The sequence below is a fragment of the Phaenicophaeus curvirostris genome, unplaced genomic scaffold (genome assembly GCF_032191515.1).
Source record: "Phaenicophaeus curvirostris isolate KB17595 unplaced genomic scaffold, BPBGC_Pcur_1.0 scaffold_75, whole genome shotgun sequence".
Classification (NCBI taxonomy): domain Eukaryota; kingdom Metazoa; phylum Chordata; class Aves; order Cuculiformes; family Cuculidae; genus Phaenicophaeus; species Phaenicophaeus curvirostris.
This window is the reverse complement of record NW_027206697.1, coordinates 25948-40711: the sequence shown is the minus strand read 5'-3', so window position 1 is coordinate 40711 and position 14764 is coordinate 25948. Positions and strand designations below refer to the sequence as shown.

The 14764-nt window shown below is 61.4% G+C and overlaps 2 protein-coding genes across 2 annotated transcripts; one reads left to right on the top strand and one right to left on the bottom strand.

The window, feature by feature from the left end:
* On the bottom strand, window positions 1-3665 carry LOC138734419 (protein HGH1 homolog). Its single transcript, XM_069882031.1, has 6 exons — window positions 3461-3665; window positions 2417-2724; window positions 2183-2283; window positions 1626-1724; window positions 1454-1545; window positions 1-273 (listed from the first exon to the last, which is right to left on the bottom strand). Exons 1-6 carry the CDS (start codon window positions 3641-3643, stop codon window positions 1-3), a joined length of 1056 nt encoding a protein of 351 aa, XP_069738132.1. The 5' UTR covers window positions 3644-3665.
* Window positions 3666-7900: 4235 nt separating this feature from the next.
* On the top strand, window positions 7901-12551 carry LOC138734418 (speriolin-like). Its single transcript, XM_069882030.1, has 5 exons — window positions 7901-8105; window positions 8880-9020; window positions 9610-9924; window positions 10920-11074; window positions 12210-12551. Exons 1-5 carry the CDS (start codon window positions 7901-7903, stop codon window positions 12525-12527), a joined length of 1134 nt encoding a protein of 377 aa, XP_069738131.1. The 3' UTR covers window positions 12528-12551.
* The last annotated feature ends 2213 nt before the right edge of the window (window positions 12552-14764 follow it).

Below are 14764 nucleotides of genomic sequence, written 5' to 3'. Positions count from 1 at the left end.
TCAGGGGTGGGATGGGGCCAAGGGATCGGGCTGGGGCTGGGGCCAAGGGATCAGCTTTGGGATTGGGGCCAAGGGATCGGGGCCGGAGAACGGGGCCAAGGGATCGGGTTGGGGCTGGGGCCAAGGGATCGGGGGCCCCCCCGGCCCCACCTGGATGAGGTTCTCGCAGGCCCCCAGCACGCGCGGCTCCGGCTCCCAGCGGTGAAGCTCCCGCAGCACCAGGAAGGTCCCCGCGGCCCGGAGGCGGCGGCGCCCGGCGGGGGTGGCCGAGAGCTGCGGACACGGGGCCAGGGCTGGAGGATCTACAGGGGGTTCTGGATCCATGGGTGGAGGATCCACAGAGGGATCTGGATCCATGGGTGGAGGATCTACAGGGGGTTCTGGATTCATGAGTGGAGGATCTACAGAGGGTTCTGGGCTGGATCCATGGATGGAGGATCCACAGAGGGTTCTGGATCCAGGGGTGGAGGATCTACAGAGGGTTCTGAATCCATGGGTGGAGGATCTACAGGGGGATCCGGGGTGGATCCAGGGGTGGAGGATCTAGAAAGGGTTCTGGATCCATGGGTGGAGGATCTACAGGGGGTTCTGGATCCATGGGTGGAGGATCTATGGAGGGTTCTGGACATGGATCCATGGATGGAGCCATCTCTAGAGGGATCTGGGTGTGGATCCATGAGCTGGAGGCATCGCCAGAGGGATCTAGACATGGATCCATGGGTGGAGGATCTATGGAGGGTTCTGGACATGGATCCATGGATGGAGGCACCTCCAGAGGGATCTGAGTGTGGATCCATGGGTGGAGGATCTACAGAGGGTTCTAGGATGGATCCAGGGGTGGAGGGTCTAGAGAGGGACCTGGAGGTGGATCCATGGATGGAGGCATCTCCAGAGTGATCTGGACATGGATCCATGGATGGAGGATCTACAGAGGGTTTTAGGAATGGATCCATGGGCTGGAGGCATCTCCAGAGGGATCTGAGCCTGGATCCAGGGGCTGGAGGATCTACAGAGGGTTCTGGGATGGATCCATGGGTGGAGGATCTACAGAGGGTTCTACAAATGGATCGATGGACTGGAGGCATCTCCAGAGGGATCTGGACATGGATCCATGAGCTGGAGGCACCTCCAGAGGGTTCTGGGCTGGATCCATGGGCTGGGGGATCTACAGAGGGTTCTGGATCCATGGGTGGAGGATCTACAGAGGGATCTGGGATGGATCCATGGGTTGTGGATCTACAGAGGGTTCTGGATTCATGAGTGGAGGATCTACAGAGGGTTCTGGGCTGGATCCATGGATGGAGGATCTACAGAGGATTCTAGGAATGGATCCATGGGCTGGAGGCATCTCCAGGGGGTTCTGGGCTGGATCCATGGCTGGGGGATCTCCAGAGGGATCTGACCAGGCCGGATCCATGGATCCCTCGCCCTCCAGACGTCTTTTGGGACCCACCAGCATGATGCTCTCCAGCAGCATCTTCCGGATCTCGGGATCCTCCTCGCGCTTCTTGTCCGCCGGGAGGTACTGAAGGTCCACGGGGAGCCCTGGGGGAGAAGCCACCGGCGCGGTGGGACCGGCCCCAGGAGGTCCCACCCTCCCGAATCCCCCCTCGGAATCCACTCACGTTCCATCTCATCCTCGGGGAACTCCTCGGGTCCAGCCAGAGGGAGGAGGAGAAAGGGGAGAACATCGACCTCCTCGCCCAGGAGCCACTCGTGGTCCTCTAGGAGGAACGTGGAGTCAACGGAGAAGACCACAAAACCCATGGAGAAAACCCACAGTCCCATCCCACCATCCTCCATCCCATCCACAGGTTCCTCAGGTCCCATCCCACCATCCTCCACCCCATCCACAGGTTCCTCAGGTCCCATCCCACCATCCTCCAACCCCAACTGGTTCCTCAGGTCCCATCCCACCATCCTCCATCCCCCCAACTGGTTCCTCAGGTCCCATCCCACCATCCTCCATCCCATCCACAGGTTCCTCAGGTCCCATCCCACCATCCTCCATCCCCCCAACTGGTTCCTCAGGTCCCATCCCACCATCCTCCATCCCATCCACAGGTTCCTCAGGTCCCATCCCACCATCCTCCATCCCCCCAACTGGTTCCTCAGGTCCCATCCCACCATCCAAGGAGGTTCTAGAACCTTCTAGAACCTTGAGGAACCTTGAGGAACCCACCGTGCTGGAAGCAGCAGTTCCTCAGAGCTCCCACCGCCCCGCGGCGAAGGTCGATCGGGGCCCCGAGCTGCGTGTGGGGCAGGAGACGCTGCACCGAGCGCCTGGGGGGACGGGGGGGGGGCAGCTCAGAGCCCCCCCAGTTTGCTGGGACCCCATCCCAGTATCAGACTGGAACGACCCCCCCAGTTCCCGGAGCCCCCCCCGGGGTTTTGCTGGCCCCCCCCGCGGCCGTACCGGGAGCGGTCGAGGATCCCCCGGCGCCCCTCGGGGACCTGGCTGAGGTTGCAGAGGAGGGAGCCGAGCTCCGGAGGCGGCCGCGGCTCCCCCAGCGCCTCGAGGAGCGACGCCAGCCCGGGGCCGCTCTCCTCCAGCCCCCGCAGCACCCGCTGAGCCGCCCCCGGCTCCCGGCACACGTTGGCGAGCGCCCCGCAAGCCGGGCCGGCCGGCAGCAGCCCCAGCAGGGCGGGGAGAGCGGCCAGAAGGGGCTCGCGGGCGGCAGGTTCCGAGGAGAGGTTGACCAGGCAGCTCAGAGCCGGGTTGACCTGGCAGCCACAGCTTGGGTTGACCTGGCAGCCACCGCTCGGGTTGACCTGGCAGCCACCGCTCGGGTTGACCTGGCAGCCACAGCTTGGGTTGACCTGGCAGCCACCGCCTGGGTTGACCTGGCAGCCACCGCTCGGGTTGACCTGGCAGCCACCGCCCTGAAACAAGAGAACATTGGTTAGACGTTACTAATATGAGTATTACGTATAGTTTCTGTGACTTTAAAACTAAAATACAGAATTACTGGAGCATAGAATTATTGGTTGGAGTCGATGATCCAATTTATTCTATGCAGTGCTCCCAGGGCTGGAACCAGTGATACCAGCGCTCCTAGGACTCCCAATTCTCCCAGTGCCGCTAGGGCTGGGACCAGTGCTCCCAGTGCTCCTAATTGATGCCAGTGCTCCTAGGGGTGGGACCAGTGCTCCCACTTCTCCAAGTGTTTCTGGGAGTGGGACTAGTGCTCCTAGTGCTCCTGGGGGTGAGACCAGCGCCCTGACCATCCGTGCCTAGCAGCCCGAGCCTGGGGGTAGACCTGGCCGCCCGAGCCCGCGGGTAGACCTGGCCGCCCGAGCCCTCGGGTAGACCTGGCCGCCCGAGCCCGCGGGTAGACCTGGCCGCCCGAGCCCGCGGGTAGACCTGGCCGCCCGAGCCCGCGGGTGGGGGTAGGGTAGACCTGGCCGCCCTCGCCCTCCCGTGTGGGGGGTTGACCTTTCCGCCCGATGCGCAGCAAGCAGCTGGTGGCCACGGTTTGGTCGCCAGCTCCAACAACGCCTCCAGGACCCCATGCCGCCCCTCCAGCAGCAGCCTCCGCCCCTCGGCGCTCCCCGACAGCGCCAGGGCAGCCTCCGCCGCTCCCGCTCTCGCCGCCGGGGCCGCCAGCAGCGCCGCCAGCTCCGCCACGGCCGCTTCCTCCATGCCGGAACCCGCCGCGTGGGAAGGGGTGGGCCCGGCAGCCAATCAGCGCCGCGAGGGGGGCGGGGCTAAGGAGCTGATAAGCCAATCAGAGCCCGGGATGGGCGGGGCGAGCGTGTAAGGAGCCTATGAATGGGGCCCTGCCTCAAGCCACGCCCCCTCGGGGGCTGCGGCGCCGCTGGGTCCTAGTGCGAGCGGGCGGCTGCGGCGCCGCTGGGTCCTAGAGACACTCGTAATCATGAGTCTGTTATTCAAGCAATTATAAAGCAGGTTTGTTTATTCGGTGCTGAGACGCACGAGGGAATTATTTCTCCAAACAACAACGTGCTTGCTCATCGTGGGAGCTTGTCTCGGCTTTCTAAAGCCTTACATGTTCATAACATTCAAAAAAAACCTGCCTATAGATAGTCATAACATTTCCCTCTTCTTATTATAACGAGTTTGAGAAGAGGCTCCTCCTGGTTGTGCCTGTTCAGTGTCTTCTCAGGGATAAAACCAATTAACTCCCTTTAAATTCAGCCTCCAGGTTCTTGGATTCTTCAACTCCAGCCTCCAGGTTCCTGGCATTCTTCTCAGTGTTATTTTCCGCTCTTATCGCAGTTCCGGATAACTTATCTTGCTGATAAGGAATCACCTAGCAACAGGCCCTTTCCTACATAAAGGCTCATAGAAATATGTTGCTTTAGTTAAACAATTGTGACCCTGTGTGGTTTTTAAGTGCGAGCAGCTCCTACTCTGCTCTTAGAATCACAGAATTCTTGACGTGTCCGTTGTTTCAGCTAAATTCCTGCTATTCTCTTCAGCCCTTAAGCGTTAGGCCCCTTCTTGGAGCTTATCTCGAGCTGACTAATCGCTCAAAACTTAAAGCTAGGCGATTGTTTTCTTGTTAGAGCGAAAAGTCATTAATTGTGGGGCTGCGGGGGCCGCTGGGTCCTAGTGCGAGACCCTGCGGGGGCTGCGGGGGCCGCTGGGTCCTAGTGCGAGACCCCTCGGGGGCTGCGGAGACGTTGGGTCCTAGTGCGAGACCCCTCGGGGGCTGCGGAACCGCTGGGTCCTAGTGCGAGACCCCTCGGGGGCTGCGGAGACGCTGGGTCCTAGTGCGAGACCCCTCGGGGGCTGCGGAGACGCTGGGTCCCAGTGCGAGACCCTGCGAGGGCTGCGGGGGCCGCTGCGTCCTAGTGTGAGACCCCTCGGGGGCTGCGGAGACGCTGGGTCCTAGTGCGAGACCCCTCGGGGGATGAGGAGACGCTGGGTCCTAGTGCGAGACGCCTCGGGGGCTGCGGAGACGCTGGGTCCTAGTGCGAGACCCCTCGGGGGCTGCGGAGACGCTGGGTCCTAGTGCTAGACCCCGCGGGGGCTGCGGAGCCGCTGGGTCCTAATGCGAGACCCCTCGGGGGCTGCGGAGACGCTGGGTCCTAGTGGGATCCCTGGAGGGGGTCAAGGCCACGTTGGATGGAGCTTGGAGCTCCTGATCCAGCGGGAGGTGTCCCTGCCCATGGCAGGAGGTGGAACTGGATGGGCTTGGAGGTCCCTTCCAACCTAAACCCTTGTGTCAGCAGCCACAGTGGTAGCAACTCTTTGGAAGATGCTTCCAGGACCTCTGTAGGTCCTTCTCACTCTCCAGCCAGGGATCCAGCTCCCTCTGCAGATCCTCCTGCCCTCCAGCCATGGATCCAGATCCCTCTGCAGATCCTCCTGCCCTCCAGGCATGGATCCAGCTCCCTCTGCAGATCCTCCTGCCCTCCAGCCATGGATCCAGATCCCTCTGCAGATCCTCCTGCCCTCCAGCCAGGGATCCAGCTCCCTCTGTAGATCCTCCTGCCCTCCAGCCAGGGATCCAGCTCCCCCTGCAGATCCTCCTGCCCTCCAGCCATGGATCCAGATCCCTCTGCAGATCCTCCTGCCCTCCAGCCAGGGATCCAGACCCCTCTGCAGATCCTCCTGCCCTCCAGCCATGGATCCAGATCCCTCTGCAGATCCTCCTGCCCTCCAGCCATGGATCCAGCTCCCTCTGCAGATCCTCCTGCCCTCCAGCCATGGATCCAGCTCCCTCTGCAGATCCTCCTGCCCTCCAGCCATGGATCCAGATCCCTCTGCAGATCCTCCTGCCCTCCAGCCATGGATCCAGATCCCCCTGCAGATCCTCCTGCCCTCCAGCCAGGGATCCAGATCCCTCTGCAGATCCTCCTGCCCTCCAGCCAGGGATCCAGATCCCTCTGTAGATCCTCCTGCCCTCCAGCCATGGATCCAGATCCCTCTGCAGATCCTCCTGCCCTCCAGCCATGGATCCAGATCCCTCTGCAGATCCTCCTGCCCTCCAGCCATGGATCCAGCTCCCCCAGCAGATCCTCCTGCCCTCCAGCCAGGGATCCAGCTCCCTCTGCAGATCCTCCTGCCCTCCAGCCCTGGATCCAGACCCCTCTGCAGATCCTCCTGCCCTCCAGCCATGGATCCAGATCCCTCTGCAGATCCTCCTGCCCTCCAGCCATGGATCCAGGTCCCTCTGCAGATCCTCCTGCCCTCCAGCCATGGATCCAGATCCCTCTGCAGATCCTCCTGCCCTCCAGCCATGGATCCAGATCCCTCTGCAGATCCTCCTGCCCTCCAGCCATGGATCCAGATCCCTCTGCAGATCCTCCTGCCCTCCAGCCATGGATCCAGACCCCTCTGCAGATCCTCCTGCCCTCCAGCCATGGATCCAGATCCCTCTGCAGATCCTCCTGCCCTCCAGCCATGGATCCAGATCCCTCTGCAGATCCTCCTGCCCTCCAGCCATGGATCCAGGTCCCTCTGCAGATCCTCCTGCCCTCCAGCCATGGATCCAGATCCCTCTGCAGATCCTCCTGCCCTCCAGCCATGGATCCAGATCCCTCTGCAGATCCTCCTGCCCTCCAGCCATGGATCCAGATCCCTCTGCAGATCCTCCTGCCCTCCAGCCATGGATCCAGATCCCTCTGCAGATCCTCCTGCCCTCCAGCCATGGATCCAGATCCCCCAGCAGATCCTCCTGCCCTCCAGCCATGGACCCAGCTCCCCCAGCAGATCCTCCTGCCCTCCAGCCATGGATCCAGATCCCTCTGCAGATCCTCCTGCCCTCCAGCCATGGATCCAGCTCCCTCTGCAGATCCTCCTGCCCTCCAGCCATGGATCCAGATCCCTCTGCAGATCCTCCTGCCCTCCAGCCATGGATCCAGACCCCTCTGCAGATCCTCCTGCCCTCCAGCCATGGATCCAGATCCCTCTGCAGATCCTCCTGCCCTCCAGCCATGGATCCAGATCCCTCTGCAGATCCTCCTGCCCTCCAGCCATGGATCCAGGTCCCTCTGCAGATCCTCCTGCCCTCCAGCCATGGATCCAGATCCCTCTGCAGATCCTCCTGCCCTCCAGCCATGGATCCAGATCCCTCTGCAGATCCTCCTGCCCTCCAGCCATGGATCCAGATCCCTCTGCAGATCCTCCTGCCCTCCAGCCATGGATCCAGATCCCTCTGCAGATCCTCCTGCCCTCCAGCCATGGATCCAGATCCCCCAGCAGATCCTCCTGCCCTCCAGCCATGGACCCAGCTCCCCCAGCAGATCCTCCTGCCCTCCAGCCATGGATCCAGATCCCCCTGCAGATCCTCCTGCCCTCCAGCCATGGATCCAGATCCCTCTGCAGATCCTCCTGCCCTCCAGCCATGGATCCAGATCCCTCTGCAGATCCTCCTGCCCTCCAGCCATGGATCCAGATCCCTCTGCAGATCCTCCTGCCCTCCAGCCATGGATCCAGGTCCCTCTGCAGATCCTCCTGCCCTCCAGCCATGGACCCAGCTCCCCCAGCAGATCCTCCTGCCCTCCAGCCATGGATCCAGATCCCCCTGCAGATCCTCCTGCCCTCCAGCCCATGGATCCAGCTCCCCCAGCAGATCCTCCTGCCCTCCGGCCAGGGATCCAGACCCCTCTGCAGATCCTCCTGCCCTCCAGCCATGGATCCAGACCCCTCTGCAGATCCTCCTGCCCTCCAGCCATGGATCCAGATCCCCCTGCAGATCCTCCTGCCCTCCAGCCATGGACCCAGCTCCCCCAGCAGATCCTCCTGCCCTCCATCCCCGTGGCCGACGCCGAGGTGGAAGGTCCCTCTGTGACCTCTCCCGGCAGCCACCCTTGGGGCCACCCAGGTAGCTCCCGGTGTCCCGTGGCGACCAGCTGCCTCCCCAAAAGCTCCCTCGGTCTTGCCCTTGGGTAGACGTTGGTGTGACCTCGAGGGGGTTTCGGGGCCACCATGGACCCCCGGGGCCACCCGACGGGCGCGGCGGCCACCGTCCTCACCTGCTACGACCAACTGCGACGCGGGATCCAGGCGCTGCTGATGGAGAACGAGGAGCTCATCTGCATGGTGGGGCAGCTGATGGAGGAGCAACGCGCCCGGGGGCACAGAAACCCCTCGCAGGGCTCCAGCCTGGGACCCTTCGCCTTCTACGTCCCAGGTAGGAACCTCCCAGCCCAGCGTTGAGGTTCTCCAGCCTGGAGAAGGCTCCGGGGAGACCTTCGAGCTGCTTCCAGTAGGGAAAGGGGCTCCAGGGGAGCTGGGGAAGTTCTCTTGGTCAAGGTGGGATGGGACAGGAGGAGGGGAAGGGGTTTGAGTTGATTGAGGTGAGATGTGAGGAAGGAATTTCCTCACCAGGAGGGTGGGGAGGACCTGGAAGAGGTTGTCCAGAGAAGCTGTGGCTGCTCCATCCCTGGAGATGTTGAAGGCCACGTTGGATGGGGCTTGGAGCTCCTGATCCAGCGGGAGGTGGCCCTGCCCATCCAGGAGGTGGAACTGGATGGACTTTGAGGGCCCTTCCAACCCAAACCATCTCATGGTTCCATGATTCCCACTTCCCATCAAGCAGAACCCCCAGATCCCATCCCTGGAGGTGTTGAAGGCCACGTTGGATGGGGCTTGGAGCTCCTGATCCAGCGGGAGGTGGCCCTGCCCATCCAGGAGGTGGAACTGGATAATCTTCGAGGTCCCTTCCAACCCAAACCACCTCACGGTTCCATGATTCCAACTTGGTGTCAACCAGAACCCCCAGATCCCACCCCTGGAGGGGTTGAAGGCCACGTTGGATGGAGCTTGGAGCCCCTGATCCAGCGGGAGGTGGCCCTGCCCATCCAGGAGGTGGAACTGGAGGATCTTCGAGGTCCCTTCCAACCCAAAGGGTTTCTCTGGATTCCGCGGTGGTGCCGTGGTGGCAATTGTCCTCCTTCTCGCGCAGCCATCAGCCCGGACTCCGGTTTGCAGGCCCTGGAGCGCGGCTCCCGCTTTCGGGTCCCCCCGATGCAGCAGACGACGTCCAGCACGGTGACGGGCGGCACCGACATCAGCTCCGGGATCCTGCTCCCACCCGGGAACAGAAGTACTGGGGTGGGGGGGTGGGCTGAGCGTATCTCCATCCCATCCTCATCTCCATCCCATCCTCATCTCCATCCCATCCCCATCTCCATCCCATCTCCATCTCCATCTCCATCTCCATCATCTCCATCATCTCCATCATCTCCATCATCTCCATCATCTCCATCATCTCCATCCCATCTCCATCTCCATCTCCATCTCCATCTCCATCATCTCCATCATCTCCATCTCCATCATCTCCATCATCTCCATCATCTCCATCCCATCTCCATCTCCATCTCCATCTCCATCTCCATCTCCATCTCCATCATCTCCATCATCTCCATCTCCATCATCTCCATCATCTCCATCATCTCCATCCCATCTCCATCTCCATCTCCATCCCCATCCCCATCTCCATCTCCATCTCCATCTCCATCCCCATCCCCATCCCCATCTCCATCTCCATCTCCATCTCCATCATCCCCATCCCCATCTCCATCTCCATCTCCATCTCCATCCCACCCCACCCCACCCCAGTCCCTCCAGTGCTTCCAGCACCGTTACTGGTCCCACCACGCCTCCATAACAGCTTCTCCACCTCCTCCTTGCAGCGTTCCCGAGGTTCCCTGTTGTCCACCCTGAGCTCCACCGCATCTCCTGCCCCCTTGACCGCTTCACCTCCGTGGGCCACCAGCCTCCTCCTCCTCCACCTCCTCCTCCACCTCCTGCTCAGGAGTCCACCCCACCGGAGGCCACCCCGGGCAGCCTGCCCCTCTCGGACCTCCGAGGACCAGGAGCTGAGTCCATCCCGTCCTCCATCCATCCCACCGCGGGCCCCGCGGACCCAGCGGAGAGGCGGCCGCTGGCCCGGGACGCCCACCGGCTGGCCACCGGCTGGGAGCCCGTGGTGGCCTCCACGCCCAGAGGTGAGGGCTTGGTGGGGGCTGCGCTTGGTGGACCACGTGGGGCTTCCCGGGATCTTGCCCCCGTGGGGCACCCCGGGCCTTCCGGGGCCGCGGCGGGTGGACATCGGGAGGTGGTCAGGGAGGGGCGAGGGGCACCTTGGGCCGTGGAACGATCACAGGTGAGGGGGGCTGTTCCCATCCCGTCCTCATCTCCATCTCCACCTCCATCTCCATCTCCATCTCCATGTCCATCCCCATCTCCATCTCCATTTCCACCTCCACCTCTATCCCCATCCCCATCCCCATCCCCGTCTCCATCTCCATCTTCTTCTCCATCTCCTTCTCTATCTCCTCCTTCTCCATCTCCTCCTTCTCCACCTCCTCCTTCTCCATCTCTATTTCCATCTACACTTTCATCCCCTTCTCCACCTCCACCTCCATCTCCATCTCTTCTCCTTCTCCTTCTCCTCCTCCTCCTCCTCCTCCTTCTCCTTCTCCATCTCCATCTCCATCTCTTCTCCTTCTCCTTCTCCTCCTCCTCCTTCTCCATCTCCTTCTCCTTCTCCATCTCCATCTCTTCTCCTTCTCCTTCTCCTCCTCCTTCTCCTTCTCCATCTCTTCTCCTTCTCCTTCTCCTTCTCCTTCTCCTCCTCCTTTCTCCTTCTCCATCTCCTTTCTCCTTCTCCTTCTCCATCTCCTTCTTCTCCATTTCCACCTACACTTTCATCTCCTTCTTCTCCTTCTCCTTCTCCTCCTCCTCCTCCATCTCCTCCTTCTCCATTTCCACCTACACTTTCATCCCCTTCTCCTTCTCCTTCTCCTTCTCCTTCTCCTTCTCCTTCTCCTTCTCCTTCTCCTTCTCCTTCTCCTCCTCCTCCTCCTCCTTCTCCTTCTCCTCCTCCTCCTCCTCCTCCACCTCCACCTCCTCCTCCTTCACCCCCATCCCCACCGTGCCCGGGGGCCACCTGAGGACCTCGGGTGGCCTGGGCAGGTCTCACCGGTCCCCCCGTTCCCAGATCATGTGGGATCTGGATCCCACCAGCCCATGTGGGAGCAGCTGGTGGGCGAGATCGCCTACCAACTGGACCGCCGCATCCTGGCCAACGTCTTCCCCGACCGCACCCGCTTCTACGGCTTCACCGTGGCCAACCTCCCCGAGAAGATCATCACGGTGAGCTTGGTGGAACCCCATGGGGGCTCGTGGTGGGGCTGAGCCTGCGTCAGCTCATCAGGGAAGCTTTTGAGACAGGTTCTCAGAGGATTCTGCTCCAGGAACGGTCACCTCGGGGCTGGAGAGGAGAACGAGCTCCTGGGTGGAGAACTGGTTGGATTGAGGGCCCAGAGGGTGGTGGGAGATGGAGTTAACTCCAGCTGGAGGGACAAGGGGTGTCCCCAGGGCTCAGTGGTGGCTCCAGCCCTGGTCAAGGTCTTCATCGATGACCTGGATGAAGGTGTTGGCTTCATCCTTAGCAAGTTTGGAGATGACACTAAGCTGGGTGGAGGTTTGGATCTGCTGGAGGGGTTGGAGGTTCTCCAGAGGGATCTGAGCAGGTTGGATCCACGGGCTGAGACCAACGGGATGAGGGTTAACGAGGCCAAAGGGCGCGTCCTGCTCTTGGGTGTCACCAACCCCGAGCAGCTCCAGGCTTGGGGAGGAGCAGCTGGAAGGTCCCTGGAGGAGAAGGACCTGGGGGGGTTGGTTGAACAGGAGCCAGCAGGGGCCCAGGGGGCCAAGAAGGCCAAGGGCATCTTGGCTTGGAGGAGAAACGGGGTGACCAGCAGGTCAGGGAGGGGATTTATGGACTCGGTGAGGCCACATCTCGAATCTGGGGCCAGTTTTGGGTTCCTCGCCCCAAGAAGGACCTTGAGGGGCTGGAGCGAGTGCAGAGAAGAGAACGGAGCTGGGGAAGGGGCTGGAGAACACGAGGAGCATGTGAGGAACCTGGGGGGGTTCAGCCTGGAGAAGAGGAGGCTGAGGGGAGACCTCATTGCTCTCTCCAACTCCCTGAGAGGAGCTTGTGGAGAGGAGGGAGCTGGGCTCTTCTCCCAGGGGACACAACGAGGTGGAACGACCTCAAGCTCCACCAGGCTGGACGTCAGGGAGAACTTCTCGGAAAGGTTCCTGGGGCCCTGGTGGAGGCACCAGGGAGGGGGTTGAGTCCCCATCCCTGAAGACGTTTAGAAGCCGGGTGGACGCGGCGCTGAGGGACGCGATTTAGTGGTTGACGGGGCTGGTTGGACTCGCTGAGCCGCTGGGTCTTCTCCAACGTGGGGAGTCCGTGACTGTCGTGTTCCACCTCCCGCAGACGGCGCTGGCGGCGGGGCCGGGCGGCTTCGAGGAGCAGCGTTGCGCGGCGGCGGCCGGGCGCTACGTGGCCGTGCTGGGGCGCCTGCGGACCTTGGGCTACAGCCCCGCGGCTCACGCGGCCTTCACCGAAGCCTTGGTCAACGCCTACGGGATCCTCCCCCCGTCGGCCCTCCCGGACGGCCACCAAAACGTGGCCGAGCTGAGGAAGGTGGTGGCCGAGACGGTGCCGGCGGCGGCCAGGGCCGACGCGCTGCTGCTCCTCGAGTGCCTCCAGGAGCTGGCGAGGGAGGACGGACAACCCCTGTTCCGCTGGTGAGGGCGCTTGGGGGGGGCTCCAGCAACACCAGGACCTCCATCAAGCATCCACAGCAACCAGGTCAACTCCATAAACCAGGTCAACTCCACCAATCAGGTCAACTCCACCAATCAGGTCAACATCATCAACTGCATCAACATCATCAACTGCATCAACATCATCAACTGCATCAACATCATCAACCACCTCAACATCATCAACCACCTCAAGATCATCAACCACCTCAAGATCATCAACCACGTCAACATCATCAACCACCTCAACATCATCAACCGCATCAACATCATCAACCACCTCAACATCATCAACCACGTCAACATCATCAACTGCATCAACATCATCAACCACCTCAACATCATCAACCACCTCAACATCATCAACCATGTCAAAGCCACCAACCCCTCGACGCCGCCAACCACGTCGATGCCACCAACCGCGTCGATGCCGCCAACCGCGTCAACGCCGGCACCAATAAAGCGGTGACAGTGTTCTCGGCCGTCGTGGTGGAGCTGGTGGGATGGGGGTGAGGACACCAGGATGGGGACATCAGGATGGGGACGTGAGGATGAGGACACCAGGTTGGGGATATCAGGATGGGGACACCAAGATGGGGACACCAAGATGGGGACACCAAGATGGGGACATGAGTATGAGGATATCAGGATGAGGACACCAGGTTGGGGACATCAGGATGGGGACAGCAGGATAGGGACACCAAGATGGGGACACCAAGATGGGGACACCAGGATTTGGGGTGCAGACAGGCTTGGGGGGACCCCAGGATGAGGACACCAGGTTGAGGACACCACGATGGGGACACCACGATGGGAACACCAGGATGGGGACAGCAGGTTGGGGACACCAGGTTGGGGACACCAGGATGGGGACACCAGGATGGGGACACCAAGATGAGGCTACCAGGATGAGGACACCAGGTTGGGGACATCAAGATGGGGACACCAAGGTGAAGACACCAAGATGATGACACCAAGATGATGACACCAAGATGGGGACACCAAGATGGGGACACCAAGGATGGAGACACCAAGGATGGAGACACCAGGTTGGGGACACCAAGGACGGGGACACTAAGATAGGGACACCAAGATGGGGACAAGAGAATGGGGATACCCGGATGAGGACATCACGATGCGGACACCAGGATGGGGACCTCAAGATGGGGACCCCAAGATGAGGACCCCAAGATGAGGACCCCAAGATGGAGACGCCAGGATAGGGATAACCAGGATGGGGACCCCAAGATGAGGACATCTTGATGGGGACAGCAGGATTTGGGGTGCAGACAGGGTTGGGGGGACACCAGGAGGGACACTCCAGGATGGGGACGCCAAGATGAGGACATCTTGATGGGGACACCGGGATTCGGGGTGCAGAAAAGGCTGGGGGGCCACCAGGATGGGGACAACCAGATGGGGTCACCAGGATGGGGACAACTGGGATGAGGACACCAAGATGGGGACACCTAGATGGGGACACCAGAACTTGGGGTGCAGACAGGGTTGGGGAGACAACCCGATGAGGACACCAAGATGGGGACACCAGGTTGGGGACATCAAGATGGGGACATCAAGATGGGGACACCAAGGTGAAGACACCAAGATGGGGACATCAAGGATGGAGACACCAGGTTGGGGACACCAGGTTGGGGACACCAAGGACGGGGACACCAAGATAGGGACACCAAGATAGGGACAAGAGAATGGGGATACCAGGATGAGGACATCACGATGGGGACACCAGGATGGGGACCTCAAGATGGGGACCCCAAGATGAGGACCCCAAGATGAGGACACCAAGATGGAGACACCAGGATAGGGATAACCAGGATGGGGACCCCAAGATGAGGACATCTTGATGGGGACACCAGGATTTGGGGTGCAGACAGGGTTGGGGGGACACCAGGAGGGAGACTCCAGGATGGGGCCGCCAAGATGAGGACATCTTGATGGGGACACCAGGATTCGGGGTGCAGAAAAGGCTGGGGGGCCACCAGGATGGGGACAACCAGATGGGGTCACCAGGATGGGGACAACTGGGATGAGGACACCAAGATGGGGACACCTAGATGGGGACACCAGAACTTGGGGTGCAGACAGGGTTGGGGGGACACCCCGATGAGGACACCAAGATGGGGACACCAGAACTTGGGGGGGCAGGTGGAGTTTGGGGGCCACCAGGATGAGGCCACCTGGACCCCGCTGGACACGGTGAAGGGT